At 41.8% G+C, this 25,649-nt stretch overlaps 4 protein-coding genes and 1 non-coding gene across 7 annotated transcripts; 3 read left to right on the plus strand and 2 right to left on the minus strand.

The window, feature by feature from the left end:
- Positions 1–1,402: 1,402 nt before the first annotated feature.
- LOC130139855 (L-type lectin-domain containing receptor kinase IX.1-like) lies at positions 1,403–2,546 on the plus strand. The gene is made up of 2 exons (XM_056317648.1): positions 1,403–2,179; positions 2,325–2,546. Exons 1-2 carry the CDS (start codon positions 1,403–1,405, stop codon positions 2,544–2,546), a joined length of 999 nt encoding a protein of 332 aa, XP_056173623.1.
- Positions 2,547–4,311: 1,765 nt separating this feature from the next.
- On the plus strand, positions 4,312–10,451 carry LOC115690284 (uncharacterized). Its single transcript, XM_030616593.2, has 9 exons — positions 4,312–4,726; positions 5,830–7,136; positions 7,276–7,394; positions 7,574–7,698; positions 7,952–8,051; positions 8,159–8,236; positions 8,364–8,447; positions 9,419–9,504; positions 9,631–10,451. Exons 1-9 carry the CDS (start codon positions 4,380–4,382, stop codon positions 9,722–9,724), a joined length of 2,340 nt encoding a protein of 779 aa, XP_030472453.2. The 5' UTR covers positions 4,312–4,379; the 3' UTR covers positions 9,725–10,451.
- Positions 10,452–11,130: 679 nt separating this feature from the next.
- Positions 11,131–11,202, plus strand: TRNAD-GUC (transfer RNA aspartic acid (anticodon GUC)). The gene has a single exon. It is a non-coding gene; the product is annotated as a tRNA-Asp (tRNA).
- Positions 11,203–12,011: 809 nt separating this feature from the next.
- On the minus strand, positions 12,012–16,097 carry LOC115690303 (uncharacterized). Of its 3 annotated transcripts, none has more exons than XM_030616625.2 (3): positions 15,700–16,097; positions 13,045–14,968; positions 12,012–12,504 (listed from the first exon to the last, which is right to left on the minus strand). In XM_030616625.2, exons 2-3 carry the CDS (start codon positions 14,950–14,952, stop codon positions 12,184–12,186), a joined length of 2,229 nt encoding a protein of 742 aa, XP_030472485.2. In that variant the 5' UTR covers positions 14,953–14,968; positions 15,700–16,097; the 3' UTR covers positions 12,012–12,183. The 3 variants fall into 3 exon arrangements, with proteins under 3 accessions (XP_030472485.2, XP_030472484.2, XP_030472483.2); XM_030616624.2 differs by having other exon boundaries at positions 15,704–16,096; XM_030616623.2 differs by lacking the exon at positions 15,700–16,097 and adding an exon at positions 15,427–15,629.
- A 2,670-nt stretch (positions 16,098–18,767) lies between these two features.
- Positions 18,768–24,804, minus strand: LOC115690297 (uncharacterized). Its single transcript, XM_030616614.2, has 8 exons — positions 24,281–24,804; positions 23,462–23,524; positions 21,893–22,606; positions 21,661–21,795; positions 21,407–21,490; positions 20,347–20,406; positions 20,150–20,236; positions 18,768–19,273 (listed from the first exon to the last, which is right to left on the minus strand). Exons 1-8 carry the CDS (start codon positions 24,698–24,700, stop codon positions 18,995–18,997), a joined length of 1,842 nt encoding a protein of 613 aa, XP_030472474.1. The 5' UTR covers positions 24,701–24,804; the 3' UTR covers positions 18,768–18,994.
- Between the last annotated feature and the right edge of the window lie 845 nt (positions 24,805–25,649).

Genomic DNA, 25,649 nt, shown 5'->3' on the forward strand with positions numbered 1-25,649 from the left:
CTTCATAAATTCATTCTAGTCAAACCGTACTTCAGAATGGATTTTCATCAGACCCCACAGCTCCACGACGCCTCATCTACCATTTCCATATAAATCTAAAACTCAATAACTCCTCAATCAAATCTTCGCAAATCAAAATTCAAATAACTCCAGGTTTATGATCTAAATTCGAAAAATACATCGATTAGATGAATAATGGGTTCAAATACTTACTAGCGTCGCAATTCGGAGTTGATTCGGCTCGTCGGGATGTCCAGATCGACTTCACACGAAGAATATTACCTCTTTTTCTTCTTTTCCTCCTTTTTCACGGACGACCTCTCTCTCTTCCCTTCTTCTTTATCACTTGCCTTGCTCATTTATTATTATTGACTTGCGTGCTAGCTTTTTTTTTTTTTTTTTGATCGGTCCTACTCTATCTCTCACTCACGAAACACACTCAGATTTGCGCCCCACCTCTTGGGGGACGTGGGCATCGAAACCCACATCTTAAACTACGCGGCCCCACCCCTACCCCCTGCGAAGGTGGGGATTCGAACTCCCCACCTCCCCCTTCTCAAGTGAGAAGGGTGGCCACTGGGGTAAACCCCCAGTGGTTGACTTGCGTGCTAGCTGAAAACACTTATTAAGGATGGGCATTGGGCCCTTTGTTTTTCTTAATTCCTTTTTATTAAAGTCCAGTTCTTACGCCCCCTACCCTAGATAAGTTCTTTCTTACTCTTTCTCTTCCTCATTCTTGCTGCGCATCTCTCTAATCTCACACCCCTAAAGCTTCGTCGCCCACCAGCCGCCACAGCAAGACCCTCCTCCTCCGACATCTCTCTAATCGGCGTCGATGTTTCTTAGCCTTCTTTTGACTCCTGCTTGTACCCTTTCCATGTTCATAGCTGAAAAATTGATGGGCTTGAACAAGGTCACCGAGGGCCCTTAGTTTTTTGGGGTAATTGGCATATTTCTAGCAAGTTACGGTTGCCCTGTTGTGGTCCTTACGGCACCGATAGTCGTAAGGTGGTCTGTATGATTGGGGGCCTATGAAATGAAGCGATGTCTCGCCATGGAAGTTATTGGGTCTTTTGAGAGGAGCCGATAACGGACTCTTGATCCTACGATTGCTACATGGACCATTGACGCCAAAGTTTCAGAGAGTCTAAACCATTTGACCTTTCTATGTGAGATTTGGTCCTCCAGTTTCGATACTGCACGCGTTTCTGAAGCTGACATTTGACCTTATGGGTGATCATAGACGATTAGACATGGATAAAGGTTTTTTTTTTTTTTTGGTAGTGCCATCACACCCGTGTAAACTTTCCTCTTGGTTGTGGCCAAAAAAAGACACTTGGTCTCTCATGAGACATTCTACTGAGAGTAGCATTGGAATTAGTTTCTGACTGTGGATGTGTTCATGTTTGCCGGAGGCTGTGGTGTTGGTGACGCAGATTTCATTGGAGCTGTATCGTTGCTTTTCATTAAGCACTATTATCAAATTAGCTTCGAGCAACTGCTCCTGTTGGGTTGTTCCGCTGTATTGGTGGTGATCGATATTGCTTCTCAAGGTGATAAATGTAAGGTGCCCCCTCCTCCTCGCCGAAGCAATGGTATGCCAGTGGGAAATAATGCACCTACGACAACAGGGAGAGGTGGAGAAGAAGGCAATCACAGCGCGATATTAACGGAAGAGTTGGCAAACCTGGGTGGGCCCAAAAAACTCTCCTATGGAGAGTTGACGATTGCGACCAATTTTTTGGCAAGTGACCAGAAATTGGGAGGAGGAGATTCCGGGGTCGTGAAGAAGGGGTACATAGGAACAGCTCGCACACCGGTTGCTGTGAAGAAAATAACATCTGGTGCACGCCAAGGGAAAACGGAGTATGAATCCGTGGTGAAATCGTTGAGCCAACTTAGGCACAAAAATGTGGTGCAACTTATAGGCTATTATCACGAGGCGAATAACTTAGTCCTAGTTTACAAATTCATGAGACAAGGTAGCTTGGAGCGTCATCTGTTTAAAGACTGGCCCGTGTTGGGATGGATAACGAGGTACGACATCGCTCTGGGATTAGCGTCAGCTCTGCACTACCTGCAAAAACAATGTTGTCAATGCGTGATCCATAGGGATATCAAATCCAGCAACGTCATGCTCGATGAAGATTTCGTGGCCAAATTGGGAGATTTTGGCATGGCTAGCCAGTTGACCACACCAGAGAGCCAAACACAACCCAAGTGAAAGGAACACCTGAGTTACTGGGATCCAGAATGCGTTCGAATGGGTAAGCTAAGTAAAGAATCTGACATCTACAGTTTCGAAGTTGTCCTTTTGGAAATAGGAACCGGGTGAAGAGCCGTCGACCAAAGAACGAGACCCACAAAACCTTGTAGAGTGGGTTTGGAAGCAATATGGGCCCAGGAAGTTGCTCCACGAGGTGGACAAGAGGCTCGGCAAGGATTTCGCCAAGAAACAGGCCGAGGCCTTGATGATTGCGGAGCTGTGGTGTGTGCTCATCCCATTGACTCTCGCCTTTCGATTGAAGCAGCAATGGACATTTTGAACTTCAAGGCAAGGCCTCCCAAACTCCCCCTGAAGATGCCCAATTTCAAGATATAATTGACCCAAAGGTTTCGTCTGGATGCATTTGGCTTTAAGCAAATGCTTCGCTCTGTATAAAAAAATTAAATAAATAGTGCCTCGATGATGTTTGTTTTTTTTTTTTTTTTGTTCTAAAATGATGTCTATTTAAGTGTGATGTATGAGAAATAGAAGTCATTCTTGAAAAGCTGTTGTACTCGCCTTTTTCGTTTATTACCAATAGTAATGTTGTATGGTACTTAAAATATTTATTTAGATTAAATCACGTCGAACAGTATCATTTCAAGAGAGATCTCGAGTTGCAACCGAAACTTTACTCTTATGAACGAAATGAATTGTGTTAGCAAAATAAGCACTTACCAAAATTTTGAACCAAGCATTGAAATAGTTAATGAGAATAGACTAAAAGATAAAATGGTTATGTTCGCCATCTTGTGAAAGGGACGAGCCGCAAATATTACACAGAAATGAAGATAGCAGTTCAAAAGATGGTAAATGCATGTTGTAAGTAGTTTCGTATGTCTTCGGCAAAAAAAAAAGGAAAGTATTCTCATATGTCCTTTGGATGGTCCGCATAGTTTTTTAGTGTCCACGTCTTTCCATATGGTAAATACCTTAATTTTTGCTCATTCTAAAGTCGATTGCCTAACCATTATTTTCTCTTCAATCAAGTACCTCAACTTTCTAAATCTGACTCAATGTGAGGCACCCGTTAAATAAATTCACATGTCCTGTGATTTTGCTGGCGTGACTCATTTACTCGGCTTACATTAAGCAAAATTGATGATGTGGCTCGCTTACTTAGCAAAAGATATGGCATCTCCATTTAGGAATCGAGCGATAAGGGGAGAGAGTATGAGTGTTGACTTGGACGATTTCAGCCATCCAAATATGTATCTATAGATGTGGAATCATCTCAAAAGGCTACATTATTGATGATTAATGGCTATTTAACGGCGTTACTGTCCTCGTTGACATTTTCCGTCCTTGATTTTACGGGACATCTCTAATGACCCACATTTGAAAAGTTGAAATACTTGATTGTCCAAAAGAAAAGAGTTGAGATACTCAATCATAAAACAGATAAAATTCGAGTGATTGCGACGTCATTTTTTCGTTTTCTTTTTCTTTTCCTCCCCCTTCTTCCTCCTCCAGCCGGTCACCGGGCGTCGGCAATAGCCCAGAGGGGAGGGCCGGCGAGGTCTATGCGGATCATTTGATGCTTAAGTTAGAATAAAAATAGAGAGAGAGTGTGAGAATTTGGACAAGAGCTTAGAGAAGGAGACGAGGCCCACCCTTACGTTCATCGTATTAGCCGGAGATTAAGCTAGGTTGTTCTATTCCAGCTCTTTTGGGCCTTAGCCCTCAACAGAGAGCTTATTCATGGTTAAGCTCATTTGCATGTCCGAATGCATCATGGCGATCTCTCTAAATTGTCAAACGGTATTTGATAGATCAACTTCCTCAATTTCAAACGAATTCCATGTCCGGATCTTGTCAAGGATAGCTCGGCATCCATACGCGCAAGACTAGCAAATTGGTAAACGGAACACCTCCTCGTAACTTGACCCCAAGGACAAAATCGAATTACGGGCGTCACGACGTTTTCTCGACGCGCATAATTCCGATCTAACCCTTTAGATTGGATGCTCTTTCCACCTTATTACCGATGTGAAGTGTCTTGCCTTCATTGAATTTTTGAATTGAATACAATTTCTCCTCTGTGAAGGGGGTCGCTCCAAAATGGATTTATATATGTCGGACAACCGAGGAAGCTCCTCCCGCCCTCCCCCACATGGAGGCAAAAACCAAAGGTGGGATTTTTCCGATCTTCTGTCGCACACCAGATGCTCGACGAAAACCGCGGTCGGGCGCATCAAGATCGAAGCTCCCTGCCCGCGCGGGGCCAAACCCATACGGTAGAAACCGCCAGCACACGAATCTTCCCAGCAATTTCCGTCCCCCGGCAGAGCGTAACCTGAGCTTCCTACATAAACCCCTTCGCTCCTTAAACCCCCTGATTTTTCCCCAGCAACACAGTCCCCCAACTTTCTTGAATTTTCTCGGGAAAAAAAAGTGGGAAATGCATCGGCGGGCTGCGGAGGCGCTGGTTTCGGCTCGTGGGAAGTCGAGCTTGTCCAGGTTCTTTTGCATTGCTTTGGTCGCCATTTCCTTATAGAGTTCATTCGAACTTTTTTCCCATCTGGGTTTTTCGAATGGTGATGCGTTTGCTTTCAAATTTCTCTCTTTGCTTGCCGGAAAAAATTAGCGGGTAAGAAGAGGAAACTGGTTTTTCTCGAAGCCCGTGACTCTGCATTCAGTTCGCACATTATGTCGTCCATTTGAGACTCGATGCGTTCACCCACAATAGCTTTTTTAAATGAATTTATGCTTCGTTGACCACTCTGGCAATGGAGATTTCGAAGTTGTAGGTGACTCGGTGGGATTTCTGAGGTACACAGACTTGTTTACAACTAACTGTGTAACTGTCCTGAAAACAATTTTATGATTGTGTTACGAGGTTCTTGTACTTTATAAGGGCACGTAGTAATGTTGTGCGGTACACCCCATATACTGTAGAAGTGCCCGTGACTCAGTAGCTTCTTTGATGAGAAAATAGAGCTGCAGTGTAGATTGTGGACTATGGAGTAATCAGGAATGGCATAAGATGTCCTCACTATGCTGAGCAATATCAGGGATCGATTGAGTCAACAAGTTGGAATTGATGAACTGATAGCTCATAAATGGCTTGTGTTCCAAACTTCTTTTTGACATGTGGTCAGTTTCTCGTGATGGCTTCGGGGGCAGCCAGCATCTTATTTGTTATTGTAAAAGAGTGACTCCAGGAGTCCATCATTAAGTTGCTTGCTCTGGTTCTTTTCGATGGGAGGGACTGTTGGCAGATGTAACGCCACAACAGGAAGGCTTTGACTGATAATTTACGTGTTATGGTAAAAATCACTCCAATTATACCTCTTTGTACCTTTAGCTTCTTATAGTTCAATACCTTGATCAGAAAGCAATATATTAGGTATGCTATCGCCTGCTGTTACTGAGATATACTTAAGTTTATCATGTCCAAGGAATTTTATTAGTCCCTATGTAGCCTGAGAATGATATCATGAGAATCCCAGCAAAATCAGGACTACTACTTCTAGAGGCATAGCAGTGTGCATAGATTTATTTGCATTTACTATGAGTTTCGAATGAACCAAATAAGGTGATGGTTAATTCTTTCATTGCAGTTTTGCCTCTGTGAGTAATTGCTGCCATATCTGCCAATTGGAGGTGGATTTGAGAATGTCAACAAGTCGGACCAGTAAAACACCTAGAAGGAGTCAACCTTCGATCCAGTACCGGCGTAACCTAGTTGAGCGTGCATCCTTTGAGTTTGCTGATTTTGTCCATAAAGAGGGTGTCCCCACACATTCTGAAACTTTTCAGCAGGAAAAGGCAGATCCCAAGTCCAGATCATCTGAAATACTGAGCACTTCTGAACTCATCTCAGCAGTTGGCCATGCATGGGACTATACCAGTCGTTCTCTCGCAGTTTTACAACAAAAAACAAACTTAAGTTACATAATCTCTGGCGAAAAGGAAGATATCTTGCATAATGTGAAATGGCAACAAAATGGCAGTACATCTACTTCGCCTAAATGGAGTCATTCTGACACCAACTTAACAGAGATCCGGCTACTGAACCTAGACATTCTTAGGATAACTAACAGAACGTCAGTGCTTAAATTGAACAGTGAGAGCGCTGGGCAGTATCAATCAATGGTACGGAATTATAGTGGGGATATGACCAATTTGCTTAATGGACCTAGGGATGGAAAAATGATTTCATGTTTGGGGATCTCATCTGGACTGGGACTTATTTATGGCTGGATGAGTGAATCAATACCTGCTGAGGCCAAACATCCTTTCAAGACTGCTGTATCTGATAGTGAAAAAGCTGGTAAATACTTTCTTAGAGAAATAGTCACTCCTCCGCAGGATCTTATGTCAGGAGATGAAGGCCCTAATAGCTTCATAAATAGTGGAAGTGCTGAGTCTTACACCCCCTCTATCCAGTCCAAGGATTTGCCGGTGGCTAACAACGCAAAATTGATCTTGGACAAGAAGGAAAGCACCTCTTTGCTTTCGGATTATTACCTCAAAGTTGCCAATATTGAGGCAGACGGCTGTATCTCAAAAGCTGCATCTTCTACCCTTCATGCAGATTATCATTTAAAGTTTGTAGCATCTGAAAAAGGTGAAGACAAACTTCGCTGTAAGAGAACTAACGGTATTGAACTCTTTCCTGAAAGAAAGGAAGAGCATAATGATCATCCTGCCCAGGAAGAACATACCATGAAGATACACTGTTTGGGACATGATAAGCCTCAGGCTGCTGTTGCCAAGGAAGAACAGGCATTTGCAGGGGCATTTAGTGGTATCTTTGTCAGCCTATGTCTTCACCCAGTTGATACAATCAAAACTGTCATTCAGTCTTACCGTGCAGAGCAGAAGTCTCTCTGCTATATTGGAAAATCGATTGTTTCTGAGAGAGGTATGCTTCATTGGATTCGAAATGTTCTTGACAGTTTCATTTAGAACCTCTTTCGCTTTTTGCAACAAGGGTTTACCTGTTCTGTATTGTATTGCTAAATTGCCGGTGAAAATTGGTCAATAGTTGTCTTATTTTCCAGGTCTAACTGGACTATATCGAGGTATCTCAAGCAAAATTGCATCTTCAGGTCCAATATCTGCGATTTATACTTTCACATATGAATCAGTAAAAGGCACTTTACTTCCTCTTTTCCCCAAGGTATTTTTTCCTCATTTTGCTTTATAGACTCTCTTTCTCCACTTTTCTGGCGTTTGTCTTTTTGCTACATTAAATGTGGGCAAGGTTTAGAATGCCCCCTTCTAGCCTCGGCAATGTTTTGGATGGTCCCAACTAAACAGTATCTGTTTTCCTGATATCTCATCCACTTCTTTCCGCAGGAGTATTACTCCATCACACATTGTATTGCAGGTGGTTGTGCAAGCATTGCTACCTCTTTTGTCTACACTCCCAGTGAACGCATAAAGCAGCAGATGCAAGTGGGCTCTCACTATCATAACTGCTGGTATTCTAGTGTAATCCCGTTACCATAATCTCCTTATTTTACATGTCAAAGTTAGTAGGTCGGACGTTCTGATGGATTTTAAATATTTCTCCCTATGATCCGATTCCTGCATCTCCTTGAGACGTTTCTCTGTAGCAGCCTCATGAAATAATCCCCTCGCTACTTCATCCTTAGTTGTCAAGCATGTTTTGAGCACATGTTTTGTTTGTTTAAGTAGTTCATTTGCCATGCCATTTACTTTTTGCTTTTGCAGGAATGCGTTGGTTGGAATAATCACAAGAGGTGGTTTGCCTTCTTTATATGCTGGATGGGGAGCTGTGCTTTGTAGAAATATTCCCCACTCAGTGGTCAAGGTAGATATGAGGATGCACAAGATTATGGATTTCTTTTGTTGTTGTGGCTTGTAATCTTCATTTTCTTCGGCAAGTAAATGCTTAATCTTGTCTTACACCACTTGTAGTTCTATGTTTATGAGAATCTAAAGATGTGGACACTTTCCTCCCTCCCACCCGGTGCTCAACTGAATACCTTGCAATCGGTTGGTTGTCTGCCTGCCTCCCGTTTTCCTCCTTGAGTACATGGACAATTCCCATTTGCTCCACGGCATATTATTTTTCATTCTTGGTTGGATTGGGTCTTTTTATGACAATTCCCCTCTTATGCAGCTTGTTTGTGGAGGACTAGCAGGATCTACCGCAGCTTTATTTTCAACTCCTTTTGACGTGGTGAAGACAAGATTGCAAACTCAGGTTTGGTGGGATTTCATTGCGCATATATGTCTATATGTAACATAATCTATGCACGAAGTAAGGGGTGATGTTGAGTGAAGTTTTCATCAATTCCATAGTCAGCTTTTCATTTTTTTTCAGTACAAAAAGATAGGTAGGTGGAGACTGTCTTGTTTGTGTGAATTCTGAGTCAGCCAATTGATAGAATGGATAGTATAAATCACCAGCACCTGAACATATGAACACCTGGAAGTTTGGTTATGTGGAAATGTAAAAGATGAATGGCAGTATGAAGTAAGGACAATTGTACACTTGGGGACATGGTGGTTTGTTTGTCTATGATGATCATTTCCTGTAAATCAGCTGGAAATAGATTACATTCTTTGATGCCATGTTTACTTCTGCTTGTCCACTCTCTTCTTGTTCACAGCAGCCAGAGCTGAGTTTTCTGTTATCATCGATTGATTCAGGAATCACTGAACTATGTGCACTGTTATTTGGCAGTTATTTCTGCAATGGTCATTAATCGGAGGAATGCAGAGTCAATCAACATGACTCGCCTCAATTTCGAGAAATTTGCAAAACCATGCCAACCATTTATTTCGGGGTTTTTATAACAGTATAATTCAAACTTTTTGTTGCTTATAGAAAAAAAAGGAATTTTCTGTCTCGATATTGAGATTATGAAAGCTAATGAGCTTGGATATGTGAATGGGGCTTTACAGCCTCCTTCAGAAACTTTATTATACCAATTGAAATATGAACTGAATCAATTGCTTTCACTATAAAGCATGTTTTGGACAATAATTTTGGAGATAAACGTTTTATTTGGAATTCATTTTTGAGGTTGCTAAAGCAATCCGTTATCTTCCCTGGCCAATAAAATTTGGCAGTGAGGTTTGAAGCATTTGTCCATATCAGAGTTGAATGTTATATTTGATAGCAATTGTTAGTTAACCTGATAAGCTTCTCAAAAGCTGGTTGCTTTGCAGATACCCGGTTCTATTCATCCATATAATGGCGTTTTCTGTGCCCTTCAAGAAATAGGCCGGCATGAAGGGTTGAAAGGCCTCTACAGGTATTGCTTTCTTCATCCAGGAATATGCTATCCTACACCGTACTGTCTTCCTTCACAATAGCTGACTCTGTTTGGAAGGTGATGACTGTATTGAGCCAATCTCCTCCTGTTCACTTTAATAATCAGGGGATTGACTCCAAGACTTATTATGTACATCTCTCAAGGAGCGCTATTCTTTGCATCATACGAGTCCTTTAAGAGACTATTCTCTTTGGACTAGCCACAAGTAACTGCTCGAGGACAGCATTATAAGGACAATGCAGAAGATCATTCACCGTTGTTAAGCTTGGAACTGCAGTCATCATCTTCTCTGCCGTCTGCAGTCTCATCCATGAACTGCTCCAGCAATAGATAGTTGTGGTTGTTAAGAGAAGAAAAATGGAGTAATGGGTTGAAGGGCATGACAGATGAGTTGAGATGTGGGTCGCGCATCCTCTTGTGCCTTGACCTGGTGAAACATAGCCAGAACGGGCCGTCGTTGAGAAATTGCTATCGCTCAGCAGTTGAATGGGGATGCATTTGTTATCTGCTGCTCGGTTCGCGGAAGCGGGTAGAGGCAGAGATTGTCGGCAGTGGGAGCAGAATTTTTTGACCTGATGAAACATAGCCAAAACAGACCGTTGTCGCAAAATTGCTATTGTTCAGCAGTCGAATGGGGATGGCATCAGTTATTTTGTGCTCGGTTCGCGGAAGCAGTTTGTGTACATTATAAAAGGGTAGAGGTAGAGATTGTTGGCTGTGGGAGCAGCAATTTTTAAAAAAAAATTTCGCTTTCCAAATTTTGCAAGGAGCTTCTTTGTCCCAGTTCAACAAGTAGTTTGACATCAATAAATTTGCTATGGCTGCCACAAGCAAGTGCAACCACAGCTTGTAAGATGTCTGTAAGTCATTTGGTGTAAACATGTAATCTCATTGACGATGACATTACGTGAAATGTTTACTCTGGAGATACTTGTTGAGCCTTTAATTTTTCAAAGCCCCTGTGGGTTCAACTTTGAAAAGATCCTGCTCCAAGTTGAACTTGAAATGCTCCTCCGAATCCTTATAAGGCCTTGATAGAGGCTATCCGTGACTTTCCCTACAAAAATTTTATATAAGAAAAAAGTATACCAGGTTCTAAAAATTCTGCAAAAAGGTGTATATGTTGAATTGGAGTGCATCATATTAGGAGTTTCAATGTTAAATGGAAAATTAAATTGTAAGAGTCGGCCAATTAGCTAGACTGTGTAACCCCAGCAGGCTTACACCATACTCGGAGGACCCCCGTCGGACTCTGGGCCTTTTGAATTAGGGCAAATATCATAAAAAAACCCTAACTTTGCCTACTGTGATACGTACTCCAAAATTTTTTTGTGTCGCAAAATAACCCAAATTTATACACGTATGACATATATACTCTCTTATTTCAGTTTTATTTGGGGTATATATGTCACATTAATATAAAAAAAAAGTTTGGGATAATTGTGTCACAATGGGCAACCTTAGGGTTTTAAGTGACATAAAAAAAAAGGGTTCAAGGTATTCATGTTACGTTAGACATGGTTTGGGTCTCTTTTGTGGTGGTAATTGTTCGAATTATATTATTATCATGTTATATAAATAATTTTGAGACTAATTGACAACAAGGTCGTTGTAGTATAGTGGTAAGTATTCCCGCCTGTCACGCGGGTGACCCGGGTTCGATCCCCGGCAACGGCGTCTTCCTTTTCTTTCTTTTTTTTTCGCTCCCCTCTGTCTACATTGGAATTACATTTATTTCTTATATTTCCTTGTTCTTATGCTCTCCATACATTCATATCGACCAAAGAATGAAGCTAAGATTGCGCTCAAATGTTGTAAGTTTCAGTTCAAGAAGCCGCCATACAAATTATGCAAGACTCTAAACTTGGGTATGCTGAATACCAACACGGAGAACTGATCAAGCCGGGCAGTTAGGAGCCGGACATCGCTTTCAGGATAAACAGGGGGTCGGGGACAAACGGATGACTTGGAAAAAAAATAGAAAAATGTTATGCGATGCAGAGCCCGTGTGACGCCTTCTCATTGATTCGCAAAGATGGAGCACATGATTCCTGAGAGAAATGGCGCAACTGGTGTTGGGATTATTCATTACACGGTTTTGGCAATGGCAAATGGTTCCAACCAAGGCTCCCATACAGGGTTTGGCAACAAGAGCTCTTCAAAAATCATATGCATGCCCTCCATGTAAAGACTAAAAATCAGGAAAATCTTCCATCTCCGAAGAATCAAGCGAAGACCCTTTTTCTTCTTCTTCCCTATCGAGCCTACCATATGGACAGTAGTGTGATGCTACATGTAACTCTAACTAAGAAAAGGGGAGAGGAAACCGGAAAAACAATGAACAATTTTGACGACTCGCCTATCAAGCTCTATAGACCGCGGCAGATATTTGGTAGCCGACATTTCAATCTGACATGTTCACTGAATCGCCCGTGCTTTGCCTCAAATCGAGAACACACACCACCACCCACCCACCCCCCCAAAGAATTACCCATCTTTAGCCAACAAGAGAGTCGCTAGCCCATCTATATACAGCAGCAGCCTCCTTTCGCAGATCTCAGTTCACCATCTTTCGATGTACCCGCCTCAAGGGACTTGCTGGTCCTGGTCAGGAATTCACTGCAGAAGCACTAAAGCCTCGTGTGTGGAGCTTATACATCACACTCGTGCAATCGGGGAGAACGGAGGATTAAGCGCATAAGAGGAAGGCATGTCTTTCATCTTCTCAGGGGCTTTTTTCTCCTCCGAAACTGCTTCTATCAAAATCTGCACTTCCTCTTCAAAGAGAGTTTTCAGCGAATTGCTTAGCGGCACTTCCTTAATCTCTTGCCTGGAAGAACTCACGACTCCTGAACCATGTAACATAGCAACCGAGATAAAGAAAGCTTGCAAAGAGGACAAGTGAGCATGAAAGTCGACGGCATAGTTCCCCTCTTCAACAAACTTCACTGTTAAAGCTGGAGTGATTTCTTTGGCTCCCTATGTGCATACCAAAGAAAATAAAAAGTTGTAAGAGGCTGCTCACGCCAAAAGAAAAGCAAAAATTCCAGTACACATGACAAGCATCTAGAATGGGTTCTTAGCATATAAAGAAGCAACAGATATAAAGTGTAACGTTAGCTCTTACAGGCATCTACTCTGGACAACTGATAAAGAGCTCTATTACTATTTCTTCGACATTTTCTATGTATCAATATGTTGCAACTTACTTCAGATTACTGAGCTGAAAAGAGGAAAAAAGAATTTGTTCTAGCTGTTTGAGGACTTTCAAAAGGGTGCTTACTATTTGTATAATAGTCAATATGGTAACAGGAGAAAGGCTGATTATAATGAATTCATTAGCTAGAGCGCGTGCATTAGAAATTTTCAAGTGTGTACCTACAGTGCCTATATTAGACATTGAAAAGATTTTGAAGGCTTTAAACCCAATATTCTCATCAACGAATTATAGCTCCACCCACTCTGAATCTTATAATAATATTAATCAAAGATTCAACTTGCACTCAATACAAAACTAACCTGAAGAAAAAGTTCTAAAGGCTTCTGATTGTCCACAAGTGATTGATCTTCAGTGAACTGTATTTTGGGATTGCCAAAAACAGTAAGGGGACAGGCCATGTCCCAGCCACCACAGTCACAACCTCCGCCCGACCTCCACCTCTCTAATAATGATGAAGGGCCACGGCTATCACAATTGGGTAAACCATGATTTCCAGTTGGAATTACCACCTGAACTGTGTTACAAGTTCTTTCTGGTAGTTGCTCTTTCATCTGCTCAAAGACAGAGAAATTAAGGAGGCTAGGATGAGCATTATCGTCAATCTTATTCCCTCTTTTATATCTCAAGCTCTCTGTCTTTTCATATGGAACCTGGATAACGACAGCCGCAATCTCAAGGTCTGGACGCGGTTCGGAAGGAGCCCAAGGGTACAAATTCAAACTAACAGGATCTCTACTATCCCGAGTATGTTTTGTCTGATGCTGGATCTTAACGGCATTGGCGATGTCGTCTATTTTGCTCGTCCTTCTGACACATCTAGGATTGTTTCTGCTCCCACATTTTACCTCTGGCAAAGAGCTAGCTTGATCTTGGGATTCACGAGCCGTGCTTCGTCTTGCATGCGCGATATCGTACAGAACAAACTCTGTCACCAAAGAATTATCGAAAGATCCAGTACCTTCCAGTTCTGAGCACAAGTAGCAGCAAGCTTGCATCTGTCCCACCATGGACGATTCTTTCTTGCCCTCATTTAATGCCCATCCCTCAGCACTGCTCTTTTTCCTTCCATCATGGGAATGGAAAGTATATACCCAACTAAAAGAATTATTTGATTTCCGCGTCTGGGCCACAAGAACCTCTTCCCGACACTTCAAAGAGAACTCGAAAAACGGCACTCCATGTTTATCCCTGCATTTGAGAAAGCCATGTAGGTGGACTGGAGACTCTTGGACCGTGGAATGACTGCAGTCAGTCTTAGGAACTTGAGCGCTCAATCTACAATTGTGTGATGTACTTGAGAAATCATGAGACATAGTTGTGGATCTTCTAAATGTACTATCCCTTCTAACATGCACCGTCCCTGTAGTTTTGACTAAACCATCTTCCCTGGCATAAGCTAAAGGACTCCGTAAGGATTTAGACTTTATTAAAGGATCAAACATCTTTCTGACAGAGTTGAGTCGAAAATTCGAGCTGGTTTTGGACGAGGGACAGCTTTCTGATACAGAAGGGGAAGGGGGCATTTCCACCTTTGCAGATAACGACTTGGGCAATGGGCAGACTTTATCTCTTTCTTGAAGCCCATTACTATCATTAGAACGCCCAATGTTTTCGCCGCACCGAAATTTGAGATCCCCAGTTGAATCTCTGTCCAAAGCTTCTGCAGATTGCATCTTTCTGTCATCCACATTTAGACATATATCTTTCAAACGATTGGTGGTGGGAGGCTGCATGTTATGCTTGTTATTAGAAGTGGGATTCGAGTCCAAGTTTAGAGAAATCACTGACGATCTCTTCCATGGGCTTTCCTCATCTGAAGGACACAGAGAATCGACAATACTCACAGAGGAAGTGGTATCGCTGCCCTGTGACACTTCAATTTTTCTCCTCCTCTCGGAAGTTCCAATATTTGTCATCCTCCTGATCTCTCGAGAACTTCGATATACGGAACCTCGCCTGAATTCGACATTTCCTTCCGGTTCTACGGGCCCAGAGGAAATGGTTTTGCAAGAAGCACAACGGTAGCGTCCAAAATCTATTTCCAGGAAATCTTCATTAAGGATCAGCAAATCATCTTTACGAGCATGTTTTGCTTTTTCTTTCCTCTTTTCAGTGCTTAAGCTATGTCGATGAGATCTGAGAACAGTCTTTGGGCTATGACGCACGGTACACCTCTTTACGAAGTTTAGATCCATGTCCACCCCCATTCATAAATTCATACTTCTGCAGGGAAAATAGAAGGATCACGTTGTTAACTTCAAAGAAGAAACCGAAAATTTTTCACCGAGCAAAGTGCAATCTAGTGCTATGATCAGAACTTAGAGGAAGGCAAAAGAAAAGTGTCGTGCAAGACTTTCACTGGAATTGAATATGAACTTCTACATCAGCATTATCGATATGAAGCTCACACGGAGACAATTTTCATTGAATCTGTAACTTGTGCTAAGCACAAACCACGATCGGCCAATGTAAGCTCGTTAAGAAAAACTGGAGAATGAAATCAGACCAATAAAAAATTCAGACTTTTAAATCACAATGCAAAATGGAGATGCACAAAGATTCACGGGTAAAATCAATAACCACACACAAAGTCCAGAAATTGACAATATTGTCACATCAAGCAAATGCAAAAGGAGCAGTTCCTAAACTTCCCAAACCAAAGCAAAATTTGATGATCTTACTGGTTTTTGGAAACGCATGGATCCCATTTTGGGTTAGAAACAATGAGATCACATAAACTTGAAAGAGGTTGTTCCTGATCCCAAAAGAACGAGACCGTCGAATCCAAAAATTTATCCTTGGCGATACTATAACCGGCTAGAAAGCAACAGAGGAAGATGCTACAGCAATCTCAGCTAAAAAAGGCAATGTCTTTATCTTCAACTTCACTTGCATTACAAGTTAAGGAGGACGAACCCAATGATAAAAATCGAAACTTGAGAAACCGGACATACCCACCAGATCTCTCATAGAAGTGGACTAAAGGAAAGACCCAACGAACTGCGAGCAGATGCAATCATATCCCACCAAATGCTTGATCTCCAAGTCTTCATAAATCTTCCCACAGCGCCAAACGAAAAAGTTCCAAGAATCCCCTTCTTCAAGAATGAGTGAACGGTGACCACCAGACAGTGACAGGGTCACTGTTTGGGAGTATGCCAAGAAAATGGACAAAGCGGCAAAGGGTAAAGTGAGAAACGCAAGCAAAGAACTTGGCCCCAGGAGCAGCAAAGCATGGTAGACATCAGAAAGTGGTGTTAGAGAGAGAGAGTGAGGCAAGCCAATGATAGAGTGATGGCATGCCTGAGATTTCTTAGACTGAAAATAAAGTTGAGTGTGACCCCCTCTCTCTCTCTCTCTCTGGGGTAAATAAGCAAACACTCAAGAAGAGAGACAGAGAGCTGCCAAGCCTGAGCACATTGTCTACACAGAAAAGCAATTGCCTTCTAGTCATCATGTGGTTTTTTCATGTTATGGGTGTGTTTTGGCCCCAAAAAGATCTCTCTTTTTTTTTTTTTCCTTTGCTTTGCTTGCTTCCGGTTTATTTTCCCAATGAATTTTTGGGCAAGTGATTAGGGTAATCTTGAAATGGATGCCCAGATGCTTGAAAAGACAAATGAATCCTTCTGAAATAGGCCTTGTCCCCCTGCCGCTACTGCCAAGGGCAGTTTCTTGGGTAAATTTTAAGAGGTTGATCAAATCCGAAAAGTGCTGGCTAGTGTCCAATGCAGCAGCCCCACTGTGAGATCATTATTCAAATGCCTAGGAAATTGAAGATATCAAGACAGGAATCACACATTCAATTTGACTGTTTTCGCTGATGAGAATAAGACAATAAAATATTAATATAGTTTGTGGGGTTAGAAGATTTCAGATCCGCCCTTGTCAAATTACCATAAACCCTAGGAATAGGGGAAGCCCCCTTGGACTTCTAGTTGACCAAAATGGCCAAACACTCATGTCGATGTGAAATCATCACGACAACTTCGTTAATTGCGAAGTTTTGAAAGTTTTGAATGGAAACTAATACGCAAGCGACCATACAAGTGGTCCAAATGATTGTCCTTCCGGGTTTTAGCACAAACCACCTGGATAATACGTGCCAAGGATGATAAACTGGTAAAATCGTGGCAAATCATATATGTCAATATCTTGATATCCTCCAGGCCTATGAAGAGATCGCAATCATTTCATTAGGGTAGTTAGCGAAACCATCTCGTGCGACGTGTGAGATACAATCAAATCTTATCTCGACCAGTCAAATCCGATATTTGCAAAAGAGATAAAAATAAAAATAAAAAACCGACAACCCATTTTAAAGCGTCACAATAACTGGACCCAAGTCTCCCTGGATTGAACAATTGACTTTGCATGCACCCATGGATTAATGGCTAAAAAAAACGCATGCAAAGCGATGCAAGTCTATCTATCTACACATTACCCTTTCCGATAAGCCATGAAGTAAAAGGCTATTATTTAGCTAATCTCAAAAAATGAAAGAAAAAGAAGAAGTAAAGGGAAGGGCAATATAAAAAAAAAATGAGGATTTGAATGGGGATATGACCGATTGACCAAAGTTTGTCCCATGGCTTTTGATATTATGAAAGGGGGCGGGGGGGAAGGGCATGTGATGGGGGCGTTGGCGGGAGGAGGGGGGAAGCCAAAGCCAAATCTCGAAAGTGAATTGTCGGTCCACATCAAACCCACGGAATCTTCCCCCCAAAAACTTAACATCATTTCATTTCCTCCCCTTTAATTAATGTTGCGCCTGCCCTCCCCTAATTAATTATGGAGGTGGCCGAAAAGTACCGTTCTACATCCTCGATAATCTCACTCCTTAAGCTGCAATTAAGGAAATTGCTTCGTGCTGGCAATACTTAGCGCAAGCACATGCTGTTGCTGATCGGCCATGCTAAGAGCTAATCGGATTCGGCAGGTTGGGATCACACGTAAGAAAGTAGAGATTCCGGAAATGGGGAGAAGAAATTAAACAGAAGTAAACGAGGATTCCTTAGATCCTTTTTCAGTTTTCATAACGTGGATCTACAGTTGTTTTGAGCGATCACAAAAGTGCATGAAAACCGATCATGTCACGCGTATGGGAGAAGGCTTTCATTTAAAGGATGACTGACTTGGCCCTGTGTAGTACGCTCAAGTTTTATCGCATGCAAATCAAAATTGCTTGACATTTTTAACGATTCCCACCCTTTTGGACTATTTCCGAGTCTCGAATGGATAAACTCGTGCCGGCAATAATTGAACAAGTTAGGTCCCAAGTCTCAATTGCAAGGGACGCAAGCATGAAAAGAAGAAGCCAACCACAGCGTACCAAGGTTGTTAGGGCGTGCAATGTACAATCACGAGATGGAAGAGCACAAGGGGGGAGAGCAGAGAGTTATAATAATGGCATATGAAACATACTACCAACCGGAATTTGCATCCACCAGGAACTCATTTCCTTTGGCAGATGCTACTTTGATGCAGAGTTCATTGCGTGAATACCAATCCAAGCGACCTCCTTCAATTTTGGTTGTCCATCCTCAATCCTCCATTTGATAAATCAATTAGAGGGCTTCCATGGGAAAGGGGAAGCTAGAAAATACTTGCGCTATCGGACAATACCCGGCAAAAGATGCATCATCAATCTCTAAGTTTCTTATCTGCGCACTGCGAGCGCAATAACTCGGAGACACTTTATATTGAAATCAAGCTCAACTAAAAGGTCGTCCCTAGCTCGATGGAACAATGGAATTAGCTATCCGCCGCACTGAGCAGTAGGTGGGGGCAAAATAACTCGGAGACGCTTTATATTGAAATCGAGCTCAACTAAAAGGTTGTCCCTAGCTCGATGGAACGATGGAATTAGCCATCCGCCGCACTGAGCAGTAGGTGGGGGCAAAATCACTTTTGCACCATATGAACAACCATATTGCTGGTTATATTGCAGCCAGTGCCCTACTCAGCACGCCACAACAACCATATTGCAAACCAACCCTCCATTCACTCGCTTGTCTTGAAAAGATTGGGTGAGAAATTGCATGCATATCTATAAAGAAAATCGGTCATTTCTACCTAAGCCAGTGTTGATACGATCTCATGACTACATATTGGGAGGATATGCACCTATGTATGAACACAGCAACAGCACGACTATCCATGACAACTGTACAACGTCATGATCCTAATTCCCTTTGCTGACCACTGCCAAGCTAACGAATGCTATGAAGGTGCGGGATGTGCCTACTTAGCTCACTTTGTGATTTCAGAGTTCTCGTCTAACTTGGGCTTGCTCACCGATTTCTGCCTTTCCAAAACTGGGATTTTTGCTTCAGTGCTTTTCTTAAAAGCGTCATCCGGTGGCTTGGTAGATTCTCGGGGACTAGCCAGCTGTTTCTCCACGCTTTCGAACTTGGTAGTGGCCCATGGTGCGGTACCCACACTTCTGGTGGAGCTTGGCCCATCTATTGTCAGCATTGACACTGCGTCTCTAGATGCATACCAGGAATGTCCACAAGCAATGCACTCCAGCTGAAACCAAAATTTCTAGTGTCTCAGCATCAAGTTTTAATAAATAAGGCAACATATCATAATTACAGAATTGTCAATTGACAGCAAGCAAAGCCATCAAGATATTATGTCATTTTTGGTAGGTGCATTTGGTTAAGGATTAAATTAAATGAAAGTGCAGAGAAAAACCAAAAGAGAGGTGAGAGAAAGATCGCAAAGAAATTCTTATGCTACATGCAGCAGCCTATCCCCTTCCAACTTGGAATACAAGATGGTTCAATCAAAATGGAGCAGTGAATGAGTCTCTCCAGTTAATATCTGGCACTAGCTCCAAAGCAGGCAATCTGACTAAAATGACAATCAGGCTGTATATCAGAACCTCTAGGAGACAAGGTATGGGAAGGAAAATATCAACAGCAACATCAGTTAAGAAAGAGCAAGGTACTGTTGATAACAGAATTTTTTAGCCTTTAAAATGAGGAATTTAAATACCCATAATGTTGACAACCTGTTTTCTTGTGTTCTTTGGCCCATTATAAAACACAAGCAGATATTTATTCCCCATTAAGACCAAACAGGATCTGTCTTGGTGAATACAACAACAGCTGGTGCACATATCATAGTTGTTTGGCGGCTGCCATACACTTTCAGTTGATACGACCAGGATAAGACAGAACATTTAGCTTCCATCAAAACAACACTGACCAGGTATCACAGAGTAAATCCATGACAACCATAAGAGATCTGGCTCATAACTGAAGAAATAGCCCTCCATCGTATAAATTGAACTGTAATACTGAATTGTTCATGCTGAAATCTATTATAAAAACTTATCCACTCAGAATGATTCATTGATCCAACGAAACCTATAATAATTGATCAGAAAGAGAAAAATACCTGATAACGATCTCCATGTCCAGCCTGGATGATGTCTCTCACACCGACTTTAAACTCGCTGCATCTAGAACAACGGGCATCTGTCATCTGCTTACCAGGCAAAATAACGTAGCAATAAGCGACAATGATCGCACAGAGATAAAATATAACAGAATTGAATCTTCAGTAACCAGTTTTGAGGACGATGGAAAAGTGACCTGCATGCACTCTGACTCCTCTGGCTCCTTTCTTGCTGTCTCCTCTGCAGTCAAGCCCTCCTGTGATTATTAAGGGGGAAAATGAGCAGTCCACTTCTCTAGTTTGAAAGAGCATAAAATTATGGTAATCAAAAAGTAAGAGTTTGACTACACCATCCAATAATAGATACAAACATACTAATTAATTCACACAGCAACCACTAACAATATCACTCTCTACAGTAAAGTAGCTGTGACAATGACGAAGGTAATTAGTTCATGAAATAAGAATCATAACATAATAGAAACAATTCAAAACTTTGTAAAATGCCAACAGTAAATTTAATAAAGCCAATGCTTTTCGAAAAGCCAAAGTTACATGTACAGCCAAGAAAAAAAGTTTATTTCCTAAACCACCCCAAGCGTCTCTTAAATTGGTAACCACAACTAACAACTTTTAACGCAGCGAGTTGGATAAGCACCAGAAGCAAACTTACTCCATAACAACATCTCGCTATATTCCTAGTTCTAAAACATAGCAAGCACGTGATATCAAGCGGACCTCATCTAAATTAGTAATAAAGCAAAACATTATGAAGTTAAGAACAAGTTTGGTAGAAGAGAAATATGAGCAAGTGAAACAGACACGGTTAAACGGGTACCCTCTCGCATTACTCTGCTTGTGGTTTACTGACTAATGCACACAGGATCCAAATAACAAATCAAATTATTCCAAGATAATTTCTCTCCATATCAGCTCCTGAAATCATTTCATCGGTCAAAGCAAGGGAGAAAAATTCTTGTCACTTTTTATTAGAGCTGCATTTGTGCAAAAATCACTTCCTGAAAACTAAAATTTCATATAATTGCCCTCACTTTTTGCATTTGAAGAGTTAAAAGCAACAAATCACCACATGAAGGTTGTCAGATAGGAACAAAAATGTACCATAATATTCTCCAAAAACAAAGTAACCGGAGTTTGCCAATCTAGATGCAACCAATAATTGAGAAATTGACATATATAATGCTACCCATCCAGTTTGATAGTATAAGCACCTGAATCAAACAATAGATAGAATACCTTCAACTCACTGGGCGACATGTTCAGTATCTTGGAAGGTTCCAATTCTCCATTTAACAAACGGCGGGCTAGAAGCGCAGTGCTCTGCAAGAAAAAATAAAAAAGGGTATAGAAACAACATTTATACCTTTCTCAGGAAAGCGTATACAGCAAAAGGCACAGACAAACCACCGAGCTTTTCCAGCATGGATGTGTGCTCAGATTTTGGCTAGAATGCTAGTGATTCTTCCATAACAGGCCAAACAATTTCTTACCTTCAGATTAAACAATAACTGCCTCAACTTCTGATTATATTTCTGAAAATCTAACGATAAGGTTTGATGTGAAGCCTTCTCAAGGGCAGTTACTGCTGACACCGCAGCATCTGGCCAAATTAAAGGATGCTCACCCTACAAGCAAATAAAAATAACATCACAAGTTTAACATCTCTATCATCATCTACCTCCAAAGTGAAACTAAAAGTAACTAAAAAAATGTCATCCATGCCTGCACTTTCTGTTCTTGAGATCCATTGACTCCTTCTGAACATTTAGTTCCATCTTCATCATTAGTTCCGTCAGAAGTGCAAACATACTGCACTGCCTGAAGAAGCCTCTCTAACCATTTATCACGAGCACCCGATCCTGTAAGTTCGTTAAACTTGACTAAAATGGCATAGTATTCAGAGGCGTTACTTGTACAACTTCCTGGTGTTTCAGCTTTAAACTGTTGATCTGATTTGGCTGTTGAATCTTCCTCTCTGGATACATCTAAAGGTGACACATTCCTTCTTCGGAAGCTCCTTTTTCTCTTCAACTGATCTTCCTGATCAGCATGAGCATCCTCTGTATCGATATCTGGGAGATCTCCCAAGCGCTGTAAGGTTTTTTGAACGAGAAGATCTATCTCGTGTTGTTTGTTGTCTTCATAATCCTTGTCAGTCAACTTCCATAACTTCTTTTCAACAGTGTCATAAACCTTTTGCACTATGAAACCAGGATTTTGCTTTCGATGAGGGAGTTGCTTGTGAATTGGAACAAAGTGTACCACACACTTGTGCATCACAGATTCTGCGGGAACCTCATCTCGATGGAAACTATAAAAGAGCTCTCTAGTATCACGTGACTGCCAACTCCCACCTCCCTTTTTCTCTGCCTCTTCAGGGCGGTAGAACCATTGCCCAGTAACCATTATGCTTCCTTTTGTGGTTTGTGCAATATCCTGTATAATCATATGATGAGTACCTAATTGAACACTGATTGACAAAACATAATAGCAACCAAGGGTACAAACTTTTCTAGGACAGTTATCAATGAAAACAAAGTTTTCACAAGATAATAAAAAGAGAAGGAAAAATTCCAAGAAAAAAAATCAACCACCATAATGCAGAAATATTTACCTAAGAAGAAGACTTATGCTCACATAACAAAAGCCCCTACGGAGGGAGCTAACGGATATATAAAGGAGACGGAGAAATATGTACCACCCTCTAATTTGATTCACTATGGTTAAAAGTGGGAGAAACTTGAACTCAACCTATGAGCCGAGCACAACATAAAAACTCACACTATGGCTCATGATATGGCAATCCCTGCCGGATGAAGCTCTTGAACAAGCCTCTAGTCATAAGGACGACCTAAAGCCTGACATCCACTCTTCTGATTGAACTCATAGGGAAGTCAAAACCCAATCCCCAACTAATCTGCTCTATACTACCATTTATCTGCTTCTTCAAAAACCACAAAAACCTGCAGGCTGAAGCTAATTCAGTAGCTATAGAAGTCCTTGATACACACATAACATCCAAAGCATCATGAGTCCTCATTACATCTGATACACAGAAGAGCGATATGTTTGACATTGTTCAAGATTCTATATTTTTGTTCAACAGCGTATTGTTCCTCAGAACTTCCAATGCTAACTCACAATGAAAACCATTCAGAAGGAAAGCGATGAAAATTTAAATTAAATTAACATGATCACCAATACTTTTCACATAACTCGGAACGAGTTTTCTGACCCCAAACAGTGAGATCAGGAGGCACTGAACATAAATGGAGAGCACCAAATAGTTACCTTGATAATAGCCACGTATGGTTTTTGATCTTTTTCGGCGGGGACTAGAAGTACAGGATCCTCCTGAATGATAACCACCAATACAATAAGAAGAAAGGTTACACAAAAGTTTGAAGAAGAAGGAAAGTAAAGACTTCCAACTTTGCTTAAAGGGAAGAGGCCAAGATTTTTTCAAAGAGGATCATAACATTAAGTTGTCCAAGCATTTATCCTGGATTAGATCCTACGGAAAAGGAGATGGAATTCAATTGCCAATTCATCGGGAACATTTTCTCGGGGAAAGCCGTGCACATGCAATTGTCGACATTACAACGTCAAACAAGACTGAACAAACAGGTAAACGAATGTCAACAATATTTTACTAGATTAATGAAAGCAAGACGTACATCTTTCAGTGAATTACACAGCCCAAGTGAGATCATCCTGACCAAAGGAACGCAATGTGCCGATTAAGAAGACATCAAGAAACCGTATTGAAAGCTATCTTTTTTCAATAAAAGAAGGAAGGTAAAAATTTGATGTCCTGAAACGCCAATTCTCAATAGACCAACAACACAAAAACCGTGAAGAACCCGAGAGAGAGAGAGAGAATGAATGACCCCATCCAATGCAGAATCGCCGAGGTGAAAACCCTAAAAAATCTCATGTAGAGAAACCAATTCCAAGCCTCCCTTCAACGCACCTCATCAAAACAGCGAATTGACGAGCTTCCCATTTGCAAAACGCACGCAAATGACACTCGATTCGATTTTACAGTTACCAGAGAGCGAACAACCGATAAAGGAAACCTCGACCCGGGAAAGAGAAGCAAACACTCACGAGCTCGTATTGATTTCCATCGAATTCGAACGCCACGTAATGGCTCCTCCGCCCCCTCCCCTTGCTGGAAAACCTAACCGGCTCCCCGATTGGCTTCGCGTCCTCGTCGGCGTCCTCCTCCTCTTCCGGCTCCTCCACCTCCACCTCCTCCTGCTCCTCCTCCTCTTCCTTCTTCTTCTTCCTCTTCCCCCCGTTCTTCGCGCCCTTCTCCTCCTCCCGCCCGCCCTCCCGATCAGCCCCGTCCCCGCCCTCGTCCCCGTCCCCGTCCCCGAGCTTCACCAGCTTCCGGCGCTTGCCCCTGGACTCCGCCTCGCTCTCCACGGGATTCTTCGAGGAGCGGGTGACCCGCTTCCGGGGGTGCGGCTCCTCGTCCTCCTCCTCGTCGCTCGTCGCGAACTGCGCGAACCTCCGATTCCCCATCCCCGTCGCACGCCGAACGGATTTGCGCAGATGGGGGTAGCGATTAAAGTTTCGATCTTTCTAAGTCGAGCGGAGGTTCGAGTCTGTCAGAGTCAAAGAGAGAGAGAGTTGTTTGAGGACAGAGTGTTTCTAACGGCGTCGGTTTCGAGTCCGCCGTGCTAAAGTTCGGATCTTGATTTTGATTTTTCCTTTGCGAAAATTGCAGCAACAATCTCTGAATTTTGAATTTATATATAACGTTCGAACAAATTGAATTCGAAAATTATAATGATTTTTGTCATTTTTTAAAGATCTTGTTTTAACTTTTCCTTTGCGAGAATGATGCCAACAATCTCTAAATTTTGAATTTATATGTAAAGTGAACCTTCAACTTTTAATTTGTTCAATATAGTTTCTAAATTTTAATCCGATATGCAATATGATTTTTGAATTTTTAATTTGTTGAACAACAAATATTGGCAGTCATGCTTGTGGACATCTATGCTCCAAAATGGAGAGCAAGTCCCAAAAGGAGTTTATAATGAGGAGGAATGAGTCGATTTTGTGCCAATTCAATCAATCCGATTAATTTTGATCGAAAATCGCTAACATAAATGTTAGCGGTCCTAAGTGGCGTGACCGATGTTGACATGTAAATTTTAAATTTTTTTAATTTTTCCTTTTTTTTCTTTTCTTTTCTTTCTCTCTTTTTTTTTTCCTTCCCTTCTTCCTCTAGCTAGCGAGCTCGATCTTACCGGTCATTGGCGGGGCCAAGCCTCACTCGTCCCTGGCAAGGCTCACCATTGCCAGGCTAGCCGTTACCAGGCTGGCAAGGTCCTCACCAGTGGCTAGTGAGAGAAGGTGAGCCCTCACCTTTGGCTGGTGGTCGAGGTTCGGCGACCGGCCGGAGGAAAAAGGGAAGGAAAAGACAAAAAGAAAGAGAGAAAAGAAAAAACGAAAAGGGAAATAA

This window comes from Syzygium oleosum, unplaced genomic scaffold, assembly GCF_021117445.2.
Source record: "Syzygium oleosum isolate NSW1041296 unplaced genomic scaffold, Sole_v2.1 Sole_v2.14, whole genome shotgun sequence".
NCBI classification, from domain to species: Eukaryota; Viridiplantae; Streptophyta; class Magnoliopsida; order Myrtales; family Myrtaceae; genus Syzygium; species Syzygium oleosum.

What these genes read in the sequence shown, in the direction of transcription:
- LOC130139855 (XM_056317648.1), top strand. Translation starts at nt 1,403, where the DNA reads ATGTTTGCCGGAGGCTGTGGTGTTGGTGACGCAGATTTCATTGGAGCT. An exon ending in AATTGGGAGATTTTGGCATG is followed by an intron (nt 2,180 to 2,324) that starts GCTAGCCAGTTG and finishes TTTTGGAAATAG; the next exon opens with GAACCGGGTGAAGAGCCGTC.
- LOC115690284 (XM_030616593.2), top strand. Translation starts at nt 4,380, where the DNA reads ATGGAGGCAAAAACCAAAGGTGGGATTTTTCCGATCTTCTGTCGCACA. An exon ending in ATCGATTGTTTCTGAGAGAG is followed by an intron (nt 7,137 to 7,275) that starts GTATGCTTCATT and finishes CTTATTTTCCAG; the next exon opens with GTCTAACTGGACTATATCGA. An exon ending in AACTGAATACCTTGCAATCG is followed by an intron (nt 8,237 to 8,363) that starts GTTGGTTGTCTG and finishes CCTCTTATGCAG; the next exon opens with CTTGTTTGTGGAGGACTAGC.
- LOC115690303 (XM_030616625.2), bottom strand. Translation starts at nt 14,952, where the DNA reads ATGGGGGTGGACATGGATCTAAACTTCGTAAAGAGGTGTACCGTGCGT. An exon ending in CTTTAGAACTTTTTCTTCAG is followed by an intron (nt 12,505 to 13,044) that starts GTTAGTTTTGTA and finishes GTATGCACATAG; the next exon opens with GGAGCCAAAGAAATCACTCC.
- LOC115690297 (XM_030616614.2), bottom strand. Translation starts at nt 24,700, where the DNA reads ATGGGGAATCGGAGGTTCGCGCAGTTCGCGACGAGCGACGAGGAGGAG. An exon ending in ATGGAAATCAATACGAGCTC is followed by an intron (nt 23,525 to 24,280) that starts GTGAGTGTTTGC and finishes GTTATCATTCAG; the next exon opens with GAGGATCCTGTACTTCTAGT. An exon ending in CTCAAGAACAGAAAGTGCAG is followed by an intron (nt 21,796 to 21,892) that starts GCATGGATGACA and finishes ATTTGCTTGTAG; the next exon opens with GGTGAGCATCCTTTAATTTG.